The sequence below is a fragment of the Microcaecilia unicolor genome, chromosome 9 (assembly GCF_901765095.1).
Source record: "Microcaecilia unicolor chromosome 9, aMicUni1.1, whole genome shotgun sequence".
In the NCBI taxonomy this organism is placed as follows: Eukaryota; Metazoa; Chordata; class Amphibia; order Gymnophiona; family Siphonopidae; genus Microcaecilia; species Microcaecilia unicolor.
Window position 1 is genome coordinate 72,632,961 of NC_044039.1, and position 24,279 is coordinate 72,657,239.

A 24,279-nucleotide genomic window follows, 5' to 3' on the forward strand; every position below is an offset into this window, starting at 1 on the left:
GCCTAAAGGAAAGCAAATTAGCAGTTGTCTAATTTACCCTTCCTTAGCGTCCCTCCGGACCGGCCCAGAATGTGACTGATGGGAAGTAAAGCAGTGAAATTATGGGAGGGACCCTAGCAGCCCCGCGACAAAACGCGTGCTCAAAGTGACCTGACGACGACTGAGGACGTCTAAGATTCTTAGAGAAAGAATGCAAGGACGACCAGGTCACCGCCCTACAAATGTCTTCTGGAGGCACCAAACAACGCTCTGCCCAAGAGCGTGCCTGGCCCCTTGTAGAGTGAGCCTTAACATGCTCTGGAACAGGTTTACCAGAAAGAAGATACGCTGAGGCAATCACTTCTTTAAGCCATCGAGAAATAATGGGCTTAGATGCCATAAACCCTTTACGCTCCCCTCCAATCAGAACAAACAAACGATCAGATTGTCGAATGTCATCAGTAGACACCCGTTTGACATCCAAACTCTTCAAACGCCGCTGCTCCTCTGAGCTGGAGAAAGAACCTAACACAGGCAATACCACCGACTGAGAAACATGAAACCGAGTCACTACCTTGGGCAGAAAGGAAGGAACTGGGCGCAACACTACGCGATCGGAACAGAACTCCAAGAATGGTGATCTATACAACACTTGCAACTCCGAAACTCGTCTAGCCGAAGCCACGGCCACCAAAAATACTGTCTTCAGAGTCAAGCCCTTCAGAGTACAGGACGACAAAGGCTCGATGGGAGGCTTAGTAAGAACTGTAAGCACCAAATTCAGATCCCAACAAGGAAAAGAACATTGAGAGGGGAGACGAAGGAGATTAACCCCCCCTCAAAAGACGCACCACATCCGGATGACTAGCTAGAGACCTCCCCTGGATCCGACCACGAAAACATGACAAAGCCGCAATCTGCACCTTAACAGAAGGCAAAGCAAGGCCTTTGTCAAAACCCCACTGCAAAAAATCCAAAATTTGAGGAACCAAAGCACTAAAAGGAGAAAAACTAAACTCCTTACACAAGTCCTCAATATCCTCCAAGTGCGCACATAACTCAAAGAGGTAGAACGGCGACGAGAACGTAGCATAGTAGCAACGACCTGAGCTGAATAACCTCTCTTAATCAGCTTAGCCCTTTCAAGAGCCAGGCCATAAGACAGAATCGATACGGATCCGGATGAATGACCGGACCCTGTGACAACAGATCTTGTGTGACCGGAAGCCTGAGGGGCATATCCACCAGGAGACGACGAAGGTTGGCGTACCACGGACTTTGAGGCCAATCCGGTGCCACCAAAATCAGACGACCCCTGTGCGTGTCGACCTTTTGGAGAAGACACCCTATCAATGGCCACGGAGGAAAAGCATACAGTAGACCGGCCGGCCAGGACTGAAGAAGAGCGTCCACGCCCTGCACTTTGGGATCCTTGCGACAACTGAAAAACAGAGGAAGTTTTGCATTGTCCGCAGAGGCAAACAGGTACATCCTGGGCTACCCCCCTAACGATTGACCAGCAGCCGAAACGCCACTTTGCTTAGCGACCACTCCCCGGGATCGAGCATGTGACGACTGAGAAAGTCTGCTTGAACATTTAAGACCCCTGCTACGTGAGCCGCTGTCAGAGCAACCAGGTGGACTTCCACCCATTGAAGTAGAAGAGACGCCTCTCGCTCCAACGGCAAGCTCCTCGTCCCTCCTTGCCGACTGATATAGGCTACCGCTGTGGCATTGTCTGACATTACTCGTACTGCTCGTCCCCTCAGAAGATGAAGAAACCTCTGCAGCGCCAGACGAATCGCTCTGGTCTGTAACAGGTTGATTGAAAATAATGTCTCCTGATGGGACCAGAGACCCTGCGCAACCTGCCCCTGACAGTGAGCTCCCCAGCCGAGAAGGCTGGCATCCATTGTCACCATAGTCCAGCTGGGCTGATCTAGAGGCATACCTTTGGTCAAATTGGCCCCCAGAAGCCACCATCATAGACTGGTCCTCACTTGGAGCAAAAGTGACAAACTTTGCTGAAGCGAATCCTTCTGGGACGACCATCTCGACAGAAGCGACCTCTAAAGAGGCCTCATGTGAGCTCTGGCCCAGAGCACCGCCTTGATCGACACTGCCATGGAGCCCAAAACTTGCAGATAGTGCCTTGCTGACGGTCTCGACTGCTGCAAAAGCTGACGAATCTGAGCCTGCAACTTGAGGACACAGGTTGACGGAAAAAATATGCAACCCTGCTCTGTGTCGAACCGGACTCCCAGATACTCTATCGCCTGAGAAGGCTGAAGACAGCTCTTCTGCAGATTGACTACCCAACCTATGGACTGCAAGACTTCTACCACCCGAGCTGTCACCTGAACACTCTCATTGTAAGACTTCGCCCGGATTAACCAGTCGTCTAAGTAAGGATGCACCAAAATGCCTTCCTTTGAGAGCCGCAGCTACAACAACCATGACCTTGGTAAATGTACGAGGAGCCGTCGCAAGACCGAAGGGAAGAGCCCGAAACTGAAAATGGTGGCCTAGCACCGCAAAACAAGGACGAATAGGAATGTGGAAATAGGCTTCTGTTAGATCGAGAGAAGTCAGAAACTTCCCGGACCCTACTGCAACAATGATGGACCGCAAAGTCTCCATACGAAAAGAGAGCACTTTGAGGGCTCGATTGACCACCTTGAGATCTAAAATCGTACGGAAAGAACCCTCCTTCTTGGGTACCAGAAAATAAATGGAGTAACAGCCTTGACACTGTTCCGCCCAAGGAACCGGACAAATTGCTCGAAGGTCCAGAAGTCTGCAGAGAGTATCTCTGACTGCGCCGGCCTTGATGCGAGAACAGAAAGGGGATTCTAGGAAAGCATCCGACAAAGGGTGAGCAAACTCTAATGCATACCTGTCTCGAATAACCTCTAATACCCACTGATTCAAAATAATCTGGGCCCACCTCTCCTGAAATTGTGCCAATCAAGCACCTACCTGGACTAGAGGCTGGGCCCGCAAATCTTCATTGCTGAGGGCGGGAGGAGGAGGAAAGGGAACTCCCTGCCTCTCGACCTCCTCTACGACCTCCCCGAAAGGACTGAGTCCACTGGAAAAATCTGGAACGTTGTCCCTGGAAAAAAACTGCCTGACCGAAAGCGATGAAAATCACAGCCTGTACCACGAGCCGAGAAATTGCCCCAGCCAGAGCCTCTCGGACGATCCTCTGGCAACCTCGGAACCTTAGCCTCACCCAGGCTATGCACCAGCTTGTCTAATTCTTCTCCAAATAGAAAGGAGCCCTTAAAGGGAAATTTACTAAGCTTAGACTTAGATGCCGCATCCGCCGACCAACCGCACATCCAAAGCGTACGATGAGCCGCAACAGAAAGAGCCATAGACTTAGAAGAAGAAACCCGAAGCAAATCATAAAGAGCATCTGCCAAAAAAGTTGAACCCATTTCAATATCAATAGCAGAAAGATCATCCGAAGAACGGTCCAACACCCTCCCGAGGGTACTCAGAAGAGGGATAGAGCTAACAGCTGCCTATCAAGGGCCACTCGAATCCCTACAAGAAGGAAAGTACCCTGCAGACACTCAGAGCAAACAGGAGAAATTCATTGAGAAAAACAGAACACCCCCTAGGGATCCAAAACTGTGGACACCAGCTACGGCACCCCCTCACAGCCTACAAGCTGCAGATACAAACTCCAGCGAGAAAAAAAACCCTAAAATATCAGCTGAAATCACCCCTGGAGACCAAGTTGACTTGAAGAGAACCATAGAGAAGGGGGCCCAAGTAGAGAAGGAGTCCCTGAAGTAATCTGATACGGGCAGAGGCCCAAGGGGAAGTGACCAAGAAAGAAAAACCTTGCTCCCATGTGCTGGACCTGGCATGAAAAGTAATACCTGACTTGAGCTGGCATGTGAAGTGGAGCAACGGAAGGAAAGGATTTCCCAAGACTACATGGAACATCAGACCTGATAGGCAAGATTAGTGAGGGAAACAACTGACTGTTGGAGATACTGATTACCAATCCTAAAGACTGAAAAAACGAGAAGGAAACGTGTCTGACGATTGTAGAGTAGAGAGAGAGAGGCAAACCAGCCAGCCCCGTGAAAAAAATCCTCGGCAAGATGGAAAGGCTGAATGACATAGTTATAATTCGCTAAGACCCCTTGCCGCCAGGAACCCTGGGACTATGAAAATAAAAAAAACTCCTTGAGGTCCAGGGAGGATTTCAACTCTGCCCACCAGACAGAACTATTACATCTTGCCAGTTCCCCATTGTGAAAGGCTGAACCGTAAACACCCGAGCCTCTACATCCTAACAGGAAGAAAGCTCCCTGGGTGCAACTACCAAGCAAAGGAAATAAAGTCACATTTCCCAATAGCAACTGGAAACAGACGCCACTTCTCCCAAAGGAAGAAACTCTGGCAAGGTGGCAAGACTGCCTGACCGTGTCAGAGCTTGCATGTAGACTCCAAGAAAAACTGTAATGAAGTCCAGGTTGTAACTATGTGAAGACACATTGAGCTGAGATAAACTTAGATCACTGCTCCTGAAACCAAACAGGGGTACAAGATACCGTAGGCATAAGTTGCCCTGAAGTAAAAACAGAGCTCATTTAAACAGCAGTCAGGTGGTTTGTCAAAGGATATGGAAACCCGGAGTGGATTTCTTGCCCCCCACCAAGAGGAAAACCATCATCCCCTGGCAATCTCCGAGACTCGGAAGTCCCTCAGGTCTAAACCCAACTGCCCTAGATCTGCTCCAGTGCCAGAATTACTCCAAAAGGCAGGATGCCAAATGATTTGGAAGCCACATCCGTGGACTGATTCCTAAGCCAATGCTAACTACTACCAGATATTGCCAAGAACTGGCTGGAAAGAAGTCTGAAACAAAACAGAGCACAATGCCCGTAGCTTGAACAAGCCCACACCAAAAACACCCTGAAAGCCAAAGAGACCTAGCAGGGCTCGGTGCCTGAAGAAGGAGCAGGCTGTCATAAACATCCAAAAAGGATACCAATCCACACTTAACTAAGAAGCACTAATAAAGAGAGGTGAGTCCACATGTGTGCTCATGGCAGCATGAACACCCTAGCCAGCAGGAGGACTCAGAGAAGAGGCTAGCTGAAGCTAAACCCCTGTCCTCCCCCCGTGGGATCAGACTTAATTACCCATCAGACATGCTAGAAACAGTAGCCTGGGCTAGAAACACCAACTGCTGTTCTAGAAAGGCACTAAATATGCACAAGAAAGGAAACATGCTAGCAACGCTAACAAGCCAGTCAGAGAGGAATTAAGCCCTCACCCCCTGCAAAATACATGCAGCCGAAGAAGGCGAAAAGAGCCTAGCGCAGGCAAACACATACAGCCGCAATTAACCTCCCCCTAGAACAGGAGGCCCACAAAAAACGTTCCCTTGCAGCTACACAATACTGCCCAAAAAGCAACGAACATCAGTTAAGCTACTAGCGCCCCAAGTCATCCCGAGAGGGAAACGAGGATCAGCCCTCGAAAATTTTCAAAGTTCCCCTCCCTTAGACAGAAACAGCTGACGAGAAAGTTGGGCCGGTAAAAATGCTGCTGCCCCGCGCCCCACCAGACTGTCTGATCGTGTTAAGCGCGCTATCTAAATAATAATAGGAGAGGAGCCTAAAATGTCGCTCTAAAAATTAAGCCCCAGCACACAATGGTGCCCGCGACGGCGAGATCCCGCCAAAACTGCAGCTCAATATGGCATACCAACAGAGCCCTAAAAACAATGCTCCCCTGCCAGCGCCCAAAATAAAACACCTGTGCTGAGGGCCACACAAAGCCAAGTTCCGCTCCATAAAACTGACGAACCGCTCCAACGGTAAAGAAGAAAATGACACTCACCTCAATAGTGAAGGAGAAAACAGAGCCCCAAAGGAAGGAAATTACCAACCGTGTGGTGAAAGAGCTGAAAAGCCCTTATCACCTGCTGCTCTGCTTTATTTTCTTCCATCCTCGTCTTTCTCTCTCTTTTTTTTTTTTTTTTTTTTTTTTTTTAATATATATAGAAGCAGGAGTTGCAGAGAGAATCAGAAGCTGAGTGACAAGGAGTTTTACCAAGCCTGGCAACCGAAACGGGGTACGGGAGGGAACTGGCCCCACCAGGTGTACCCCTTACTGGCTCAACCTGGCCACGAACCCGTAGCTCAACTAATCCTGAGAAAACAGGCTAGGAGCAAATCTCAATCCAGAGAGCTGCACAGGATATGTCCATCCACCTGCTGAGATAGAGAGAATACCGAGTTTAAGCTGGCTGCACAGGTCTACACATACTAAGACTGAAGTTCTATCTCCACCTGCTGGTAGGGGGACATAACCCACTCGTCTCTGGATTGATCTGTGGGACGCTATGGAAACATTCATTAACACATCTACAATACTATATCTTAAAGCAAAAAAATAAAAATATATATTTTATTTACAGTTTGTTCTCTCTGGTTTCTGCTTTCCTCATCTTCTTCTCACCATCTTCCTTCCATCCAACATCCTTCTTCGCTCTCTCTGCCATCCCTTCCATCCACCCCTTCAATCCACCATTTTCCCTCCCTCTCCTATCCATCCAGGGTCTGCCCTCCCTCTCACTGCCCCTTCTTTTCAGCCCCCAGTTCCAGCCCCATTATCCTACCTGCCCCTAGTTCCCGCCCCAGCCCACATCTCCCACCTGCTCATTTTCAGCCCCACTATCCCACTAGTCCCAGTTTAGCCCTTTTCTCCCACCAGTCCGAGCTTCAGCCTCCAGCCACTTCTCCCTGTCCCCTTTTCAGTCTCAGTCCCCACAGTTTCAGCCCCTGCCCTTTCCAGCCCCCCGTTCCAGTACTAGCCCCCTTATCCCACTTACCCTCATTTTCAGCCCCCAGTCCGTCCCCTTCATCCACATGCCTTGCATTAGGGCCCCCTTTTTCAGCCCCAGACCCATTCTCCCTCCTGCCCCCTTCTCAGACCCCAGTTCCAGCTCCAGGCTCCTTCACCCATCTGAGCTCACCCCTCCAGACCCACTTCCCCTTCTCCCATCTGAGCTCACCCCCCCCCCCACCACCAGTCCCCTTCTCCCATCTGAGCCCCCCAGACCTAATCCCCTCCCATCTGAGCCCCCCCCCCCCACACACACACACAGTCCCGGTCACCTTCTCCCATCTGAGCGACCCCCAGACCCAGTCCCCATCTCAGCCCCCCACCCAGTCCCAGTTCCCTTCTCCCATCTGAGCCCCCCCCCAGATCCAGTCCCTGTCCTCTTCTCCAATCTGAGCCCCCCCTCCCTGACCCAGTCCCACCTGCCTACCAGCTCCGTCGACAGACGACCCTCGTATCCTGCCACCTAGCTTTTAAAAAAAAAAAAAAACAACTGAAACGCTTCCCGTCTGGTCTGCTCTGCTGCAAAGAAAGAAAATCGCCTCATTGCATCGGCCCTTCCCTCAGTGTGCCCCGCCCTCTGATGTAACTTCCTATTTCCGCGAGGGCGGGATACAGTGAGGGAAGGGCCGACGCGACGAGGCAATTTGCTTTCTTTACAGCAGAGTAGAGCAGACCAGACGGGAGGCGCTTCACATTTTGTTTGTTTTTTAGGCTGGGTGCCGGGTGGCAGAGGGTCATCTGTCCGTCGACGGAGCTGGACTGCAGTGCCAGCGGAGCCCCCCTCCCCACCTGCTGACACCCGGGGCGGACCGCCCCCACCGCCCCGCGTACGCCACTGACTGCATATAATTACACAATACATGCATATTCAATTTAAATAACAGGGTCGATAAAGACATTTTAATGGGAAACTTAGAAAATAGGATACCCAAAGTAGCATTTGCTTTTACCTCCTCGGTGTCCTCCTCCTGATCCCAATTTCTATCAGTTAATTCTTTCTCTGCCATTCTCTTTGCCATTTTACTGCACCTGCAACAGAAAACACCTTAACAATAAATAAGCCAGTAAAAGGACTGGCTTTTTGTTAAGCTACCCCAGATTCAGGATAGTCAGAGTAAATTAAGTCCACTCAAAAATAAGGAGCACAGTTTCCAGCATGTTTATACAGCTATGATCTGCACATTTACATGAATCCAGAAAAAGACGACAAGTTATATATATATGTACATCTCTCTGAATCCATGTCCTGAAAATCTGGTATTTGTTGCATTTGTATCTCACATTGTCCTACCTATTTGCAGGCTTAATGTGGGTTACATTGTTCCGCCATAGCTAATGCCATACCAGAGAGCAAAGATACTTACCTGTAGCAGGTATTCTCTGAGGACAGCAGGCTGATTGTTCTCACATGTGGGTCGGCATCCACGGCGGCCCCAGGAGCGGACATTTTTTTCCAGTAAAATCTAAAGAGCTTTACAACTGCCCGCAAAGCTCGGGACGGACGCACTGCGCATGCGCGGCCATCTTCCCCCCCCCCCCCACACGCATCCGTTCCCGCCTAGTTATTTCAAAGCAAAAAAGAATAAAACTCCAAAGGGGAGGTAGGCGGGTTGCTGAGAACAGTCAGCCTGCTGTCCTCGGAGAATACCTGCTACAGGTAAGTATCTTCGCTTTCTCCGAGGACAAGCAAACTGCTTGTTCTCACATGTGAGGTATTCCTAGCCCCCAAGCTCACTCAAAACAAGAAAGGTGGTCAACTGGGCCTCACAACAGCGAGGACAGAATAGAGATTGACCTACGAAGAAACAGCTAACAGAGTGCAGCCTGGAACAGAACAAAAAATGGGCCTGGGGGGGTGGGGTGGAGTTGGATTCTAGACCCAGAACAGATTCTGCAGCACCGACTGCCCGAACTGTCATGTCGGGAATCCTGCTGGAGGCAGTAATGAGTTGTGAATGTGTGGACTGATGACCACCCGTGACATGACCCTCAAGAGTCAGCCCAGCTTGGGCATAAGTGAAGGAAATGCAATCTGCTAGCCAATTGGAAATGGTGCGTTTCCTGACAGCGACTCCCTTCCTATTGGGATCAAAAGAAAAACATTTGAGCGGACTGTCTGAAGGGGTTTGTCCGCTCCACATAGAAGGCCAATGCTCTCTTGCAGTCCAATGTATGCAACGGACATTCAGCAGGGCGGGTATGAGGACGGGGAAAAAATGTTGGCAAGACAATTGACTGGTTAAGATGAAACTCCGACACCACTTTCGGCAAGAACTTAGGGTGCGTAAGGAGGACTACTCTGTTATGATGAAATTTTGTATAAGGAGCATGGGCTACCAAGGCTTGGAGCTCACTGACTCTTAGAGCTGAAGTAACAGCCACCAAGAAAATGACCTTCCAGGTCAAATACTTCAGATGGCAGGAACTTAGTGGCTCAAAAGGAGCTTTCATCAGCTGGGTGACGACGACATTGAGATCCCATAACACTGGTGGAGGTTTGACAGGAGCCTTTGATAAAAGCAAATCTCTCATGAAGCGAACAACTAAAGGCTGTCCAGAGATAGGCTTACCCTCTACACGTTGATGATAAGCACCAATTGCACTAAGGTAAACCCTTATGGAGTTGGTCTTGAGACCAGACTCTGACAAATGTAGAAGGTATTCAAGCAGGGTCTGTGTAGGACAAGAGCAAGGATCTAGGGCAGTGATGGCGAACCTATGGCACGCGTGCCAGAGAGGGAACGCAGAGCCCTCTCTGTTGGCACGCAAGCTGTCGCCTCAGACAGTCACCTCCGAGTTCCAGGGTCCCCCCTCCCCTCTCCCTCCGAGCTCCAGAGTCATCGTCCCTCCCTCCCTCCAAATTTTAAAAGTCATTTCTTGACTTACCTCATCGGGGACGGGTTATGGCGGCCGGCAGCAGCGCTAAAATACGTGCAGGCTTGGCCCTTCTCTCTCTCTGAGCGCTGGTCCCGCTCTCATTTCCTGTTTCCGCAAGGGCAGGACCAGCACTCAGAGAGAGAGAGAGAAGGGCCGAGCTTGCATGCATTTTAGCACTGCTGCCGGCCGCCGTAACCCGTCCCCGAAGAGGTAAGTCAAGAAATGACTTAAAATTCGGAGGTTTGGAGGGAGGGACAACAACGACTCTGGAACTCGGAGGGAGGGAGAGGGGAGGGGGGACCCTGGAACTCAGAGGGAGGGGGGATCCTGTGGAACTGGGATGGAGAGGATGGACCCTGGAACTGGGAGGGAGGGAAGGAGGGCCCTGGAACTCGGGGGGAGGGAGGAGGCCGGGGGGGGGGGGGGGGGGGGGGGGGGTCAGGGGAATGGCACTTTGCGATAATTAGATTTTGGGTTACTGTTTGGGCACTCGGTCTCTGAAAGGTTCGCCATCACTGATCTAGGGCCTTGCTGTCACACCAGACGGCAAACCTCCTTCATTTGAAAGAATAACTCTTCTTAGCGGAATCTTTCCTGGAAGCAAGACTCGGGAGACACCTTCAGAAAGACCTAAGGAGGCGAAATCTATGCTCTCAACATCCAGGCCGTGAGAGCCAGAGACTGGAGGTTGGGATGTAGAAGCGACCCCTTGTTCTGAGTGATGAGGGTTGGAAAACTCTCAAATCTCCATGGTTCTTCGGAATACAACTCCAGAAGAAGAGGGAATCAAATCTGACGCGGCCAAAAGGGTGCAATCAGAATCATGGTTCCGCGGTCTTGCTGCAGTTTCAGCAAAGTCTTCCCCACAAGAGGTATGGGAGGATATGCATACAGAAGGCCTGTCCCCCAATGCAGGAGAAAGGCATCTGACGCTAGTCTGTCGTGGGCCTGAAGTCTGGAACAGAACTGAGGGACCTTGTGATTGAGCTGAGTGGCAAAAAGATCCACAGAGGGGGTGCCCCACTCCCGGAAGATCTTGCGTACCACGCCCGAGTTGAGCGACCACTCATGAGGTTGCATTATCCTGCTCAATCTGTCGGCCAGACTGTTTACGCCTGCCAGATACGTGGCTTAGAGAAACATGCCGTGACGGCGAGCCCAAAGCCACATCTGGACGGCTTCCCGACACGGAGGCGAGATCCGGTGCCCCCCTGCTTGTTGACGTAGTACCTGGTAACCTGGTTGTCTGTCTGAATAATTTGATTGGATAGCCGATCCCTGAAAGCCTTCAGAGCGTTCCAGATCGCTCGCAACTCCAGGAGATTGATCTGAAGACCTGATTCCTGGAAGGATCAAGCTCCCTGAGTGTGGAGCCCAGGAGAGATGCATCTGTCGTCAGCACTTTTTGAGGCTGAGGAATTTGGAAGGGACGTCCCAAGGTCAAATTGGATCAAACTGTCCACCACCGAAGTGAATTTAGAAAATCGGTGGACAGCTGGATCACATCCTCTAGATTCCCCGCAGCTTGATACCACTGGGAAGCTAGTGTCCATTGAGCAGATCTCATATGAAGGCGTGCCATGGGCGTCACATGAACTGTGGAGGCCATGTGGCCCAGAAGTCTCAACATCTGCCGAGCTATGATCTGCTGAGACGCTCTGGCCCAAGAAACCAGGGACAGAAGATTGTCCGCCCTCACCTCGTGAAGGTAGGCCCGAGCTGTCTGAGAGTCCAGCATAGCTCCTATGAATTCTAGTTGTTGAACTGGAAGGAGATGGGACTTTGGGTAATTTATAACAAACCCGAGTAGCTCCAGGAGTTTGAGAGTCATCTGCATGACTGTAGAGCTCCTGCCTCTGAGGTGTTCTTCACCAGCCAATCGTCGAGAAGGGAACACATGCACTCCCAGTCTGCGTAGCGACACTGCAACAACTGCCAGGCATTTTGTAAAGACCCTGGGTGTAGATGCCAGACCAAAGGGTAGCACACAATACTGAAAATGCTGTGTTCCCAGACAGAATCTAAGATACTTCCTGTGAGCGGGAAGTATCGGGATGTGCGTATAAGCATCCTTTAAGTCCAGAGAGCATAGCCAATTGTTTTTCTGAATCATGGGAAGAAGGGTGCCCAGGGAAACCATCCTGAACTTTTCTCTGACCAGGAATTTGTTCAGGGCCCTTAGGTCTAGGATGGGACGCATCCCCACTTTTTTCTTTTGCACAAGGAAGTACCTGGAATAGAATCCCAGCCCTTCTTGCCCTGGTGGAACGGGCTTGACCGCATTGGCGCTGAGAAGGGCGAAGAGTTCCTCTATAAGTACCTGCCTGTGCTGGAAGCTGAAGGACTAAGCTCCCGGTGGGCAATTTGGAGGAGTGGAGATCAAATTGAGGGAGTACCCTAACTGGACTATTTGAAGAACCCATCGGTCGGAGGTTATGAGAGGCAACCTTTGGTGAAAAAATTTTAACGAGCGCGCTGGGGCTGAGCCTGAGAAGGCTGTCAAGAAGGTGGATTGTACCTACGCTTATTGTAAGCATAGGGAGCATTCCTCTTTCCCCGGAAAAACCGTCTACCTGTTAAGGTAGATGCTGAAGGCGCCCGGTGGAAGAGTTTGTCAAGAGTGGTTTCCTGCTGGTGGAGCTGCTCAACCAACTGCTTGACCTTCTCGCCAAAAATATTATCCCCCCCGGCAAGGAACATCCGCAAGCCGCTGCTGGGTCCGATTGTCCAGGTCAGAGGCACGCTGCCATGAGAGTCTGCGCATCACTTTACCTTGAGCAGCGGACCTGGATGCAACATCAAAAGTGTCATAAGCACCCCTGGACAGGAATTTACGACACGCCTTCAGCTACCTGACCACCTCCTGAAAAGGCCTGGCGTGCTCCGGAGGGAGCTTATCCACCAAGTCCGCCAGTTGCTTAACGTTGTTCCGTACGTGAATGCTTGTGTAGAGCTGGTAGGACTGAATATTGGACACGAGCATAGAGGACTGGTAGGCCTTCCTCCCAAAAGAGTCTGAAGTCCTAGCTTCTCGCCTCAGGGGCGCCGGGGCAAAATCTCTAGTACTTCTGGCTCTCTTGAGAGGGGAATCCACAACCTCAGAGTCATGAGGTAACTGCGACCTCATCAATTCAGGTTCTCCATGGATCCGATACTGGGACTCCGCTTTCTTGGGGATGGTGGGATTAGATAATGGTTTCATCCAATTCCTCAGCAATGTCTTCTTAAGGACATTATACAGAGGGGCAGTGGATGACTCCTTAGGTGGTGAAAGATAGTCAAGGACCTCGAGCATCTCAGTCCTGGGCTCATAGCAGCAGTGCAAAGCCCAGGGGACCAACTACTCCGCATAACCAGCTCTGTGGAAAAAGAGTCATCAGACTCTTTCAAAGTCTTCTGCAGCCTGCTTTTTCACCTTGGCCTGTCCAGTCGTTCTCATCTCATCCCTTCTCTACCATCAGAGACTGGCACAGGCAGCAAAAAAAGGGGGTTCTGCCTACACCTTGGCCACTAGATGTCACCTGAAGTCCTTCCTTCCAGCATATTTAGACCATTTTGGACTTTTTACACCTTTCCTGATTTCATTGTACTTGTATCTCCCCTGATCTGGCCAAAGTCTTATAGTGCATTTTCCCTTCCCTTCTCCCTCTGAGCCTTCTGCCCTCTATACTGACATTGTAATTGTTTCCTCATTTCATTGTAAGCCACTTTGAGGCTGCTTTAAGTGGTATTAAGCGGGGTATAAATGTTCTGAATAAATAAATCCTCATTTACCACAGGGAAGGGAACGCCCACAGACATTTCCCGGACAAAAGAAGAGAAGGAAAGACTCTCCGGTGGAGAAAGCTTCCTCTCAGGTGAAGGAGTAGGATCAGAAGGAAGACCACAAGACTCCTCAGAAGAGAAATATCTGGGGTCTTCCCCCTTCATCCCAGGAGGCATCCTCCTCGGTATCGGACAAGAGTTCTCGAACTACAGTCCGAAACTGGGCCCGTCTCGACGCCGAGGAACCATGTCCCTTACAGCAATGACGAGAAGTCAACTCCCATGCCGGCGGCAATGAAGCTCCCTCCAACGACGTCGAGTCAACCTGTGTGGCAGCCGAGGCCAATGCCGCAAGCGGTACCAGCGTCGGGGACCTCACCACAGGCCGCTTCCATCAACGGTACCAAGGGCACAAGCACCCCCCGGCACCGGAACAGACTGATGCAGCAGCCCTTCCAGGAGACCCGGAAGAATGGCTCAAATGCTCTCCTCCAGCGTTGCTGTCGAGGAAGGCTGTGGGGCCGTTACCGGAGTTGAAGTCAGAATCTGTGAAGGTCTGGGAGGCGGTACCGGGCTGTTGAAGATCGATGCACCGACACATCTTGTATGGAGGGTGAGCGCTCCTCCCGGCGTCGACGCTTTCCGGGTGCCGAATCCTTCAACGCCCCAGAGCTCCCAGTACCATGCCTCGAGGGAGACAGGTGCCGATGCTGCTTTGCCTTCACTCGAAGCACGTCACTGGTACTCCTCGGTACCGACGAGGACGTGGAATCCACACGACTCCTCAGGGTCGGGTCCGACATCGGCCGGTCCTGGTGGGCCTGCACAGCAGGAGCCTTCAAGACAGGTGGAGACCCACTCGACGGCTCACTACTCCCAGCTAAAGGTGAAGTTCGGACAGCCATTACCTGCGCTCCTGATGTCGATGCCATTTCCGGTGGCGATATCGATGACGCCGAGGAATCAGTCGGAGCTCCGAAAAGACGGTCCTAAAGAGCTCTTCTCGACACCTGTGTCTGTTTTTTCAAGCTCAGACACAACTTGCAAGGGTCTGGGCGATGGTCGGGCCCAAGGCACTGGATACACCAGGAGTGCGGGTCAGTGCCCGAGACAGACCGCTGGCACCGAGCATACTTCTTGAAGCCACTGGGAGGCTTCGATGACATCAGCAGAAAAATCACGGCGGCGAAATCAAACGGCTCGATTGTGCCAACAAGGGGCACAAAAAAAGGAGTACCGCAGACGTGCAGCCAAAACGAAAGGAAACTTACCAGGGCAAAAAAACTAAGAAAAAAAAAGAAGAGGGTTTTTTTTTTTAACTGGAAAAAGAAACAAAAGAAAAAAGGCAACTTAAAACAAAAAGAAAGCGATAAACGCTAAGCGAAAGGCACCTGTTTTCCTGGGACCTGACAGAGACCGACACGCAGCCACTCTCCACTGCAGAAAAGAAAAAACTAGGCGGGAATGGACGCGTGCGGGACGGAAGAGGGTCGCGCATGCGCAGTGCATCAGTCCCGCGCTTTGCGGGCGGTCGCAAAGCTCTTCAGATTTTACTAGAAAAAATCTCTGTTCCTGGGGCCGCCGTGGACACCGACCCACATGCGAGAACAAGCAGCCTGCTTGTCCTTGGAGAATAAAAGATACAATTAATAATTACATATAGGTAACATAATGGAATAAAGCATCAGGTATAAAGAGATCACAATCGAAATAACAATTAAAGCAGTAATGCGCTAAAGTTCAAATGATGGATCGTTGTCATATGCTGTTGAAGAGGTAGGTCTTCAGTAATTTCTGAAAGTTGATTAGGTCACACATTTTTTTCACATCAAGTGGTAATGCATTCCAAAGCTGCGTGCCTACGTAGGAAAAGCTGGATGCATGTGTTTATTTGTATTTTAGTCCTCTGCAGCTGGGGAAGTGAAGATTCAGGAATGTACGTGAAGATCCCTTGGTGTTCCTGGGTGGTAAGTCTATGAGGTCTGACATGTAGACTGGGGCATCTCCGTAAATGATTTTATGAATCAGGGTACAAACCTTGAACGTAAGTGGGAGCCAGTGTAGTTTTTCTCTTAAAGGTGTGGCACTTTCGTATTTTGTTTTACCAAATATGAGTCTGGCTGCAGTGTTTTGGGCTGTTTGAAGTTTCTTGATGATTTGTTCTTTACAGCCAGTGTAGAGTGCATTGCAGTAGTCTAGGTGTCTTAGCACCATTGATTGTACCAGTCTGCGAAATATATCCCTTCCACACAGATAGGACACTAGTTTAGAAAGCATAGGCTTAAATATGAAAAACATACAGAGCATGGCTTATGGAATTTTCTAACCATTGTGTATGTGCACCTTGTGTCAGACATAACCGGGAGGGGGGGGGGAGGGAATGGAGCTGCTTTGGTTTGGAAATAAAATATCAAACTATTAGATGTTACCGTCTGTGACAAAACCCCTAGTCACCCGCCTGGGGTTACCCCGTGGCCATCTAGAGGGTCTATCCTCAAAACAGCTCAGGTCAGCCGGCACCTGCTGCTTGTGCTCTATACTACCACCCTCCTCCCACCGAATGGGTCACAACTGCCTCTGGGCAAGTCTCCCACTCTCAAATTATCCCCAATGATTCCTAGGTTACTGGGGCCACACTCCCCTGGAAGCACTAACAGACCCAACACACAAACCACCAGAATTCTTTATTAGTCCAGACAGGCAGAACAAACAAACAATTGTGTTTATTCTCACACTGGAACAATGAACACAAAAATGTGCAATTAGCATACAATAACAGGTAACTGAAATATGGATTATAACACTAACTAAACATTTGCATACTGGCTAAACAGTACCTGGGAAGATCAGGACATATAACTATTCACAGAGCCTTAGCTCTGTCTTCCTTTTCTTCCAGGCTAAGACTGAAGCAACAGTCAGCACTACTGGGTATTTTTCAAAACTCCAGGCCAAGAGCCCAGAACAGTCAAGTTTCAAATAAAAACTGGTTACATCACCACAGACACTTCCTATTATCTGTGTGCCAAATAAAGACAAGTCAGTTCTCCAACAGCTTTAAGCATAAACATGCTCCATCTGCTGGCCGAACTAGAGAAATACGCTTCAGGACTAATGCAGGAAAATATCCAATACATTTTACATGCTTAAACCACGCTGTTCCTTCAAACTGTGAGATCACAAGGCTGTGGAGTCACAGTTGGAAAAAATTTTGGGTGGAGTCGAGTCAGTAAAATGTACCAGAGTTCAACTCAAGCTTAAAAAAAATTAAAAAAAAAAAAAAAAAAAAAAAACTTACATCATAACATATGGTAAATTTAATCATTTTAGTTATCAGTACTTTCAATCCAGAACAAAGATAAAATAAAATTAAAGGACTAATCTTACTTCACTTTTTCCACGGCTGTTAACCAACAGGAGTTCACCAACCTGATATGACAAAGATATGCCCCAAAAAGTGGAAAAAAGGGGGAAAAAAACACCCAACGTTAATCATGAGCGTGGAACCAGGCTCTTTAAACCGAAAAGCTCGAACCTCAAAAGACTGAGGAAAGGCGAAATTCGGCAAGAAGGGGATGACACCCCTCCCCCCAACGCCAGAAACAAATATATATATATATATATATATATATATATATATATATATTGTTTCCGGCATTGGGGGGGGGGGGGGGGATGTCATCCCCTTCTTGCCAAATTTCGCCTTTCCTCAGTCTTTTGAGGTTTGAGCTTTTCGGTATATCTCCAAGCCGCAAGACACAAATCGATTGCAGTATTATCCAGTAGAAGAGACAGCAAGACACAGAACGAAAAACAGTGCCCGGAAAGACCCAAAAGTCCCTGAAACCATACCAGCCTGAACGATAGAAGCGTCTATAGCCACGCTAATCTACCACGGAATCAGGAATGCAGACTGAGCCGAGGAGCCAGCCTGATCGAAAGAACATCACTCTCGAGAAACCGAGAATGCCCGGGTTACTCACCAGAATGAGAAGAAGTCATCTAGCATCCATAAGTACATAAGTAATGCCACATTGGGAAAAGACCAAGGATCCATCGAGCCCAGCATCCTGTCCACAACAGCGGCCAATCCAGGCCAAGGGCACCTGGCAAGTTTCCCAAATGTACAAACATTCTATACATGTTATTCCTGGAATTGTGGATTTTTCCCAAGTCCATTTAGTAGTGGTTTATGGACTTGTCCTTTAGGAAACAGTCTAACCCCTTTTTAAACTCTGCCAAGCTAACCGCCATCACCACGTTCTCTGGCAACGAATTCCAGAGTTTAATTACGTGTTGGGTGAAGAAACATTTTCTCTGATTTGTTTTAAATTTACTACACTGTAGTTTCATCGCATGCCCCCTAGTCCTAGTATTTTTGGAAAGCGTGAACAGACGCTTCACATCCACCTGTTCCACTCCACTCATTATTTTATATACCTCTATCATGTCTCCCCTCAGCCATCTCTTCTCCAAGCTGAAAAGCCCTAGCCTCCTTAGTCTTTCTTCATAGGGAAGTCGTCCTATCCCCGCTATCATTTTAGTCGCCCTTCGCTACACCTTTTCCAATTCTACTATATCTTTCTTGAGATGCGGTGACCAGAATTGAACACGATACTCAAGGTGTGGTCGCACCATGGAGCGATACAGCGGCATTATAACATCCTCACACCTGTTTTCCATACCTTTCCTAATAATACCCAACATTCTATTCGCTTTCCTAACCGCAGCAGCACACTGAGCAGAAGGTTTCAGTGTATTATCGATGACGACTCCCCCCAGATCCCTTTCTTGGTCTGTAACTCCTAACGTGGAACCTTGCATGACGTAGCTATAATTCGGGTTCTTTTTTTCCCCACATGCATCACCCTTGCACTTGCTCACATTAAATGTCATCTGGCATTTAGCCGCCCAGTCTCCCAGTCTCGTAAGGTCCTTCTGTAATTTTTCACAATCCTGTTAGATAACGACTTTGAATAACTTTTTGTGTCATCAGCAAATTTAATTACTTCGCTAATTACTCCCATCTCTAAATCATTTATAAATATATTAAAAAGCAGCGGTCCTAGCACAGACCCCTGAGAAACCCCACTAACTACCCTTCTCCATTGTGATTACTGCCCATTTAACCCCACTCTCTGTTTCCTATCCTTCAACCAGTTTTTAATCCACAATAGGACTTTTCCTCTTATCCCATGACCCTCCAATTTCCTCTGCAGCCTTTCATGAGGTACTTTATCAAACGCCTTGTGAAAATCCAGACACAATATCAACCAGCTCCCCTTTGTCCACATTTGTTTACCCCTTCAAAGAATTGGTCAGGCAAGATTTCCCCACACAAAAGCAGTGCTGACTTGGTCTCAGTAATCCATGTCCTTGGATGTGCTCTGTAATTTTGTTTTTGATAATAGCCTCTACCATTTTCCCCGGCACCGACGCCAGACTCACCGGTCTATAATTTCCCGGATCTCCTCTGGAACCTTTTTTAAAAATCGGCGTTACATTGGCCACCCTCCAATCTTCCGGTACCACGCTCGATTTTAAGGATAAATTGCATATCACTAGCAGTAGCTCCGCAAGCTCATTTTTCAGTTCTATCAGTACTCTAGGATGAATACTATCCGGTCCAGGAGATTGGCTACTCTTCAGTTTGCTGAACTGCCCCATTACGTCCTCCAAGTTTACCGTGAAGTCAGTAAGTTTCTCCGACTCGTCCGCTTGAAATACCATTTCCGACACCGGTATCCCACCCAAATCTTCCTCAGTGAAGACTGAAGCAAAGAATTCATTCAATCTCTCTGCTACGTCTTTATCTTCCTTGATCACCCCTTTTACCCCTTGGTCATCCAGCGGCCCAACCGATTCTTTTGCCGGCTTCCTGCTTGAAAAAAATTTTTGCTATGTTTTTTTGCCTCTAATGCTATCTTTCGTAATCCCTCTTGGCCTTCTATATCTGCGCCTTGCATTTGCTTTGACACTCCTTATGCTGCTTCTTGTTATTTTCAGACGGTTCCTTCTTCCATTTTCTGAAGGCGTTTCTTTTAGCCTTCACCTCACTTTTCAACCATGCCAGCTGTCTTTTGGACTTCCGTCTTTCTTTTCTAATTCGCGGAATATGTTTGGCCTGGGCCTCCAGGATGGTATTTTTGAACAGCGTCCATGCCTGTTGTACGATTTGTACCCTCTCAGTTGCCCCCTTAAGTTTTTTTTAATCATTCTTATTTTATCATAGTCTCCTTTTTTAAAGTTAAACGCTAACATATTTGACTTCCTGTGTATAGTTACTTCAAGGTTGATGTCAAAACTGATCATATTATGATCACTGTTATCAAGCGGCCCCAGTACCATAACGTCCCTCACCAGATCATGCGCTCCACTAAAGACCAAGTCTAGAATTTTTCCTTCTCTCGTCGGCTCCTGCACCAGGTGCTCCATAAAGCTGTCCTTGATTTCATCAAGGAATTGTACCTCTCTAGCGTGTTCCGATGTTACATTTACCCAGTCTATATTTGGATAATTGAAGTCACCCATTATCACATTGCCCATTTTGTTTGCGCCTCCGATTTCTTTTATCATTTCTGCGTCTACCTGCTCATCCTGGCGAGGTGGACGGTAGTACACTCCTATCACCGGCCTTTTCCCTTTTATACCTGGAATTTCATCCCACAATGATTCAAAGGTGTGATTTGTGTCCTGCTGAATTTGTAATCTGAGTCAAGGCTCTCGTTAATATACAATGCTACACCAGTCCGGTCCACCCTATCACTACGATATACTTTGTAGCCCGGTATGACAGTGTCCCACTGGTTATCCTCCTTCCATCAGGTCTCAGTAATGGAGGAGTGGCCTAGTGGTCCTTGGGAACTGAGGAACTGAGATCGATTCCCACTTCAGGCACAGGCAGCTCCTTGTGACTCTGGTCAAGTCACTTAACCCTCCATTGCCCCATATAAGCCGCATTGAGCCTGCCATGAGTGGGAAAGCGCGAGGTACAAATGTAACAAAAAAAAATTTTTTATTTAGTGCAATATATTCCAACTCTCCCATCATACATCTTAGACTTCTAGCATTTGCATATAGACATTTCAGAGTATGTTTGTTGTTCCTATTTGCATGATGCTTAGTACTTGACACTATTGATTTGCCATCTTTTGTCTGATCTTTAGTTGTATTTAAGGGCACTATGTGAAACCATTAGACATTGAATTAACACAAATTCAAAATTGCCTTGATGAGGTGGCTAGCTGGCTCAAAAAACAATCACTTAATCCAGACACAATTGTTACATCCCGGATTACAGGTCATGAAACAGTCCCTTCTGTAATACTGATATTATTAAACAGATACCAACGATGCAATCCTTTAGATATTTAGGAGTCATTATTGACTCAGCTCTATCGTTTAACGAACAAATATCTGAGATAGTCAAAAAATCATTTTACCATCTGCGAAAATTGCATTCAATTAGAAATTCAATTGATAAAGCTTCGCTATGTACCTTAACATATGCATATATTCTAACATCTGGACTACCAAGATCAGTATAAAACAGCTACAGATGATACAGAATACTGCAGCTCGTATTATTTGTAGAGCCTCAAAATATGATAGGATTACATCACTCCTATATCTTCATTGGCTTCCAGTTGAAGCCAGAATAAAATTTAAAATTCTTACTCTGACACATAAAGCCGTACATTCATTGACTCCATCATATCTAGTTAATCTTACCATATTATATTCACCTACACGAACACTACGATCGCTTACAGATAATAGATTAATAATTCCACCACCACAAAAGGCTAGATGGGAATCTACTAGAAACTCAGCTTTCTTTTTTCCAGCTCCCTCTATTTGGAACTGTCTTCCTAAAATTGTTAGATTGGAAGAGTCCTATGTTCGGTTTCGCAAACTTTTGAAAACATATCTGTTTCAGGATACGTTCGATGATAATCTGGGATGAAAGGGGAAAAAGAGACAGAATGAATATGCAGAAACAAAAATATGCTTGTTTATACAGTTAGAAGGTAAAATTGTGTCTTACCTGATAATTTTCTTTCCATTAGTCCCTCAGATCAATCCAGAGACTTGTGGGTTATGTCCCTCCACTAGCAGGTTAGATAGACAGAACACCGAAGTTCGCCCACAAGAGGGCATGTGCAGCCAGCCTCACTTCAATATACGATACCAAAGCAGTAAGAAATCATTTGAACCATAGTTCACTCTCCTGCCTCTCAAAAAGAGCAAATAATCTAAAGGAAAACCCTCCAGCTGCTTCACAGTAACAACTGTTTTCCAAGAACTTGTTGAATCCAAACTTCCAGACCAACAGAAGAACGTGAACCTAAACCACATGAACTATACCAAACTCTGCCATATATACATCATACAGAATCAGCTAATGCGCACCCCAGGGAGGGCCTCTGGATTAATCTGAGGGACTAATGGAAAGCAAATTATCAGGCAAGACATAATTTTACCTTCCATAGCGTCCCCAGATCAATCCAGAGACAGTCCTCAAGAAGGGTGGGACCGCATACTCCCTGAAGACAGCACCGAAGCGCTGAAAAACGCATCCCGACACGCCGCAACATCAAGGGGAAATGTCTAGCAAAAGTGTGTACCGATGCCCAAGTAGCCGTTCTACAAATCTCGTCCAACGGCACCAGCCGGTACTCCCCAACGGATGTGGCCTGAGCTCTAGTCGAATGCGCGCGAATCTGAAGAGGAATCGGCTTCCCCGTGGAAGATACGCAGAGCCGATCGCTTCCCGTAGCCATCGAGCAATCGAAGCCTTAGAAGCTACCTGTCCCTTTTGTGTGTCCCGCAAACAGGACAAAGAGCTGATCTGACTTCCGGAAGGAATTAGTAACCTCTAAATATGCGAGAAGAGCCCTTTGACATCCAAACAACGCAACTGGCGAAAATCCACCGGGTAATCTTCCTGCTTGAAGGTTGGTAAATGCACTACCTGATTAAAGGTGAAAACACGAAATCACCTTCGGCAGAAACGACGGAACCGTACGGACCCAAGACGCCAGCTTCCGAAAAACGCAGAAAGGGATCCCTGCACGACAGAGTCTGCAGCTCCGATACCCTTCTGGCCGAAGCCATGGCCACCAAAACCACCGTCTTCAACATGAGATCCATCAAAGACGTCTTAATCAGAGGCTCAAATGGGGTCCACTGTAACGCCCTCAGTACTAGGTTCAATTCCAGGGGCCGAACATGACTAATGCCCCGGAGAAAACGAACCACATCCGGATGAGCGGCCAACGATCGACCACCTAACTGACCTCGGAAACAGGCCTCCTGTACCTTAGGAGAGTTCAAAGAGAGGGCCTTCTCAAGCCCCTCTTGCAAGAAGGCTAAGATGGACACGAGAGGAGCCGACTCCGGCGAAATGGCTCAGGATGAGCACCAAGCAACAAAAGTTCGCCAGACTCTAGCGTACGCCGAAGAAGCAGATCGCTTGCGCGCTTGCAGCATCGTCCCAATCACTGACTCCAAAAACCCTCTGTGTCTGAGCTGCGACCGCTCAATAGCCAAGCCGTAAGACCAAACGGAATGGAATCCAGCATGATCACTGACCCCTGAATCAGAAGATCGGGAACGTCCGACAGCCGCAAAGGGTCGCCTATCAACAGACGCACCAAATCCGCATACCAAGGACGCCTGGGCCAATCCGGTGCCACCAAAATGACCACTCCTGAATGCTGCGTGATCCTGCCGATCACCCGACCGAGCATGGGCCATGGAGGAAAGACATACAGGAGATCCTGCGGCCACCTTTGCAACAGCGCAACTATTTCTTCGGACCCGAATTCCCTGCCCCTGCTGAAAAAGCGAGGCACTTTGGCATTGGAATAACGGGCCATTAGATCCAGTACTGACATCCCCCAACAAGATGTGATCCGGTCGAACACTACTGGAGAGAGCTCCCACTCCCCCACATTCAACTGGTTCCGGCTGAGGAAATCCGCCTGCACATTCAGGACTCCCGCGATGAGAGCCGCTGACAAAATAAATAGCCATGTTTCCGCCCAGCGGCAAAAGGCAAGCGCCTCCATTGACAACTGAGCGTTCCGAGTGCACCCTTGGCAATTGACAAACTACCGCTGTCACATTGTCGCAAAGGACTCGTACCGACTGGTTCAGCACCAAAGTCTCAAAGGCTTGCAGTGCCAGCCGAATCGCCCGCAATTCCAGAAGACTGATTGACAACCGAGTCTCCGATGGACTCTGATGAAGCAGGTTGGCACTACAAAACAAAGAGAACAAATTCCCATTCCCCAATTGCAACTGGGGACAGACTAGACTGTGCCTAAAGGAAGAAACGTTGGCAAGGTGGCAAGAACTGCCTGACAGCGTTTGAGCTTGCATGTAGACTCCAAGAAAAATCTGTAGTGTAGTCCAGGTTGTAACTGTGCAACAGAAAAACTAAGACACATCTGAGCTGAGGTAACCTTGGTCCACTCCTCCTGAAACCAGGACAGGAGCCCTGCCTGAGGAGTGAACTGAGACTCCAGCATGGAAGATGCAGCAGGCATAGGCTGACCTGGAGTTGAAACAGAGCTCATTCTACCAGCAGCCAGGTGGCTTGACGTAGTGGAAGTGGAAACCCTGAAAGTGGTTTTCCTAGCCCCACAAAACCTACGACAAAACCAAGCGGATTAAAAATCAGCCTTAAACTCATCCCCTGGCAATCTCAGAGACTTGGAAGTCCCTCAGGTCTTTACCCAACTGCCCTAGATCTTCTCCTGTCCCAAGATTACT

At 48.5% G+C, this 24,279-nt stretch overlaps 1 protein-coding gene across 4 annotated transcripts in view; it reads right to left on the reverse strand.

Moving 5' to 3' along the window:
* NUP50 (nucleoporin 50) overlaps positions 1-24,279 on the reverse strand; it is a 353,557-nt gene that overhangs the window by 244,102 nt on the left and 85,176 nt on the right. For 3 of the 4 annotated variants that reach the window (XM_030214692.1, XM_030214690.1, XM_030214691.1), the window contains one exon: positions 7,809-7,887. In XM_030214692.1, coding sequence (XP_030070552.1) covers positions 7,809-7,877 — 69 coding nt within the window. In that variant the 5' untranslated portion in view covers positions 7,878-7,887. Of the gene's footprint in view, positions 1-7,808; positions 7,888-21,231; positions 21,272-24,279 lie in introns of those variants that run through there. The other variant, XM_030214693.1, reaches the window with a different exon arrangement.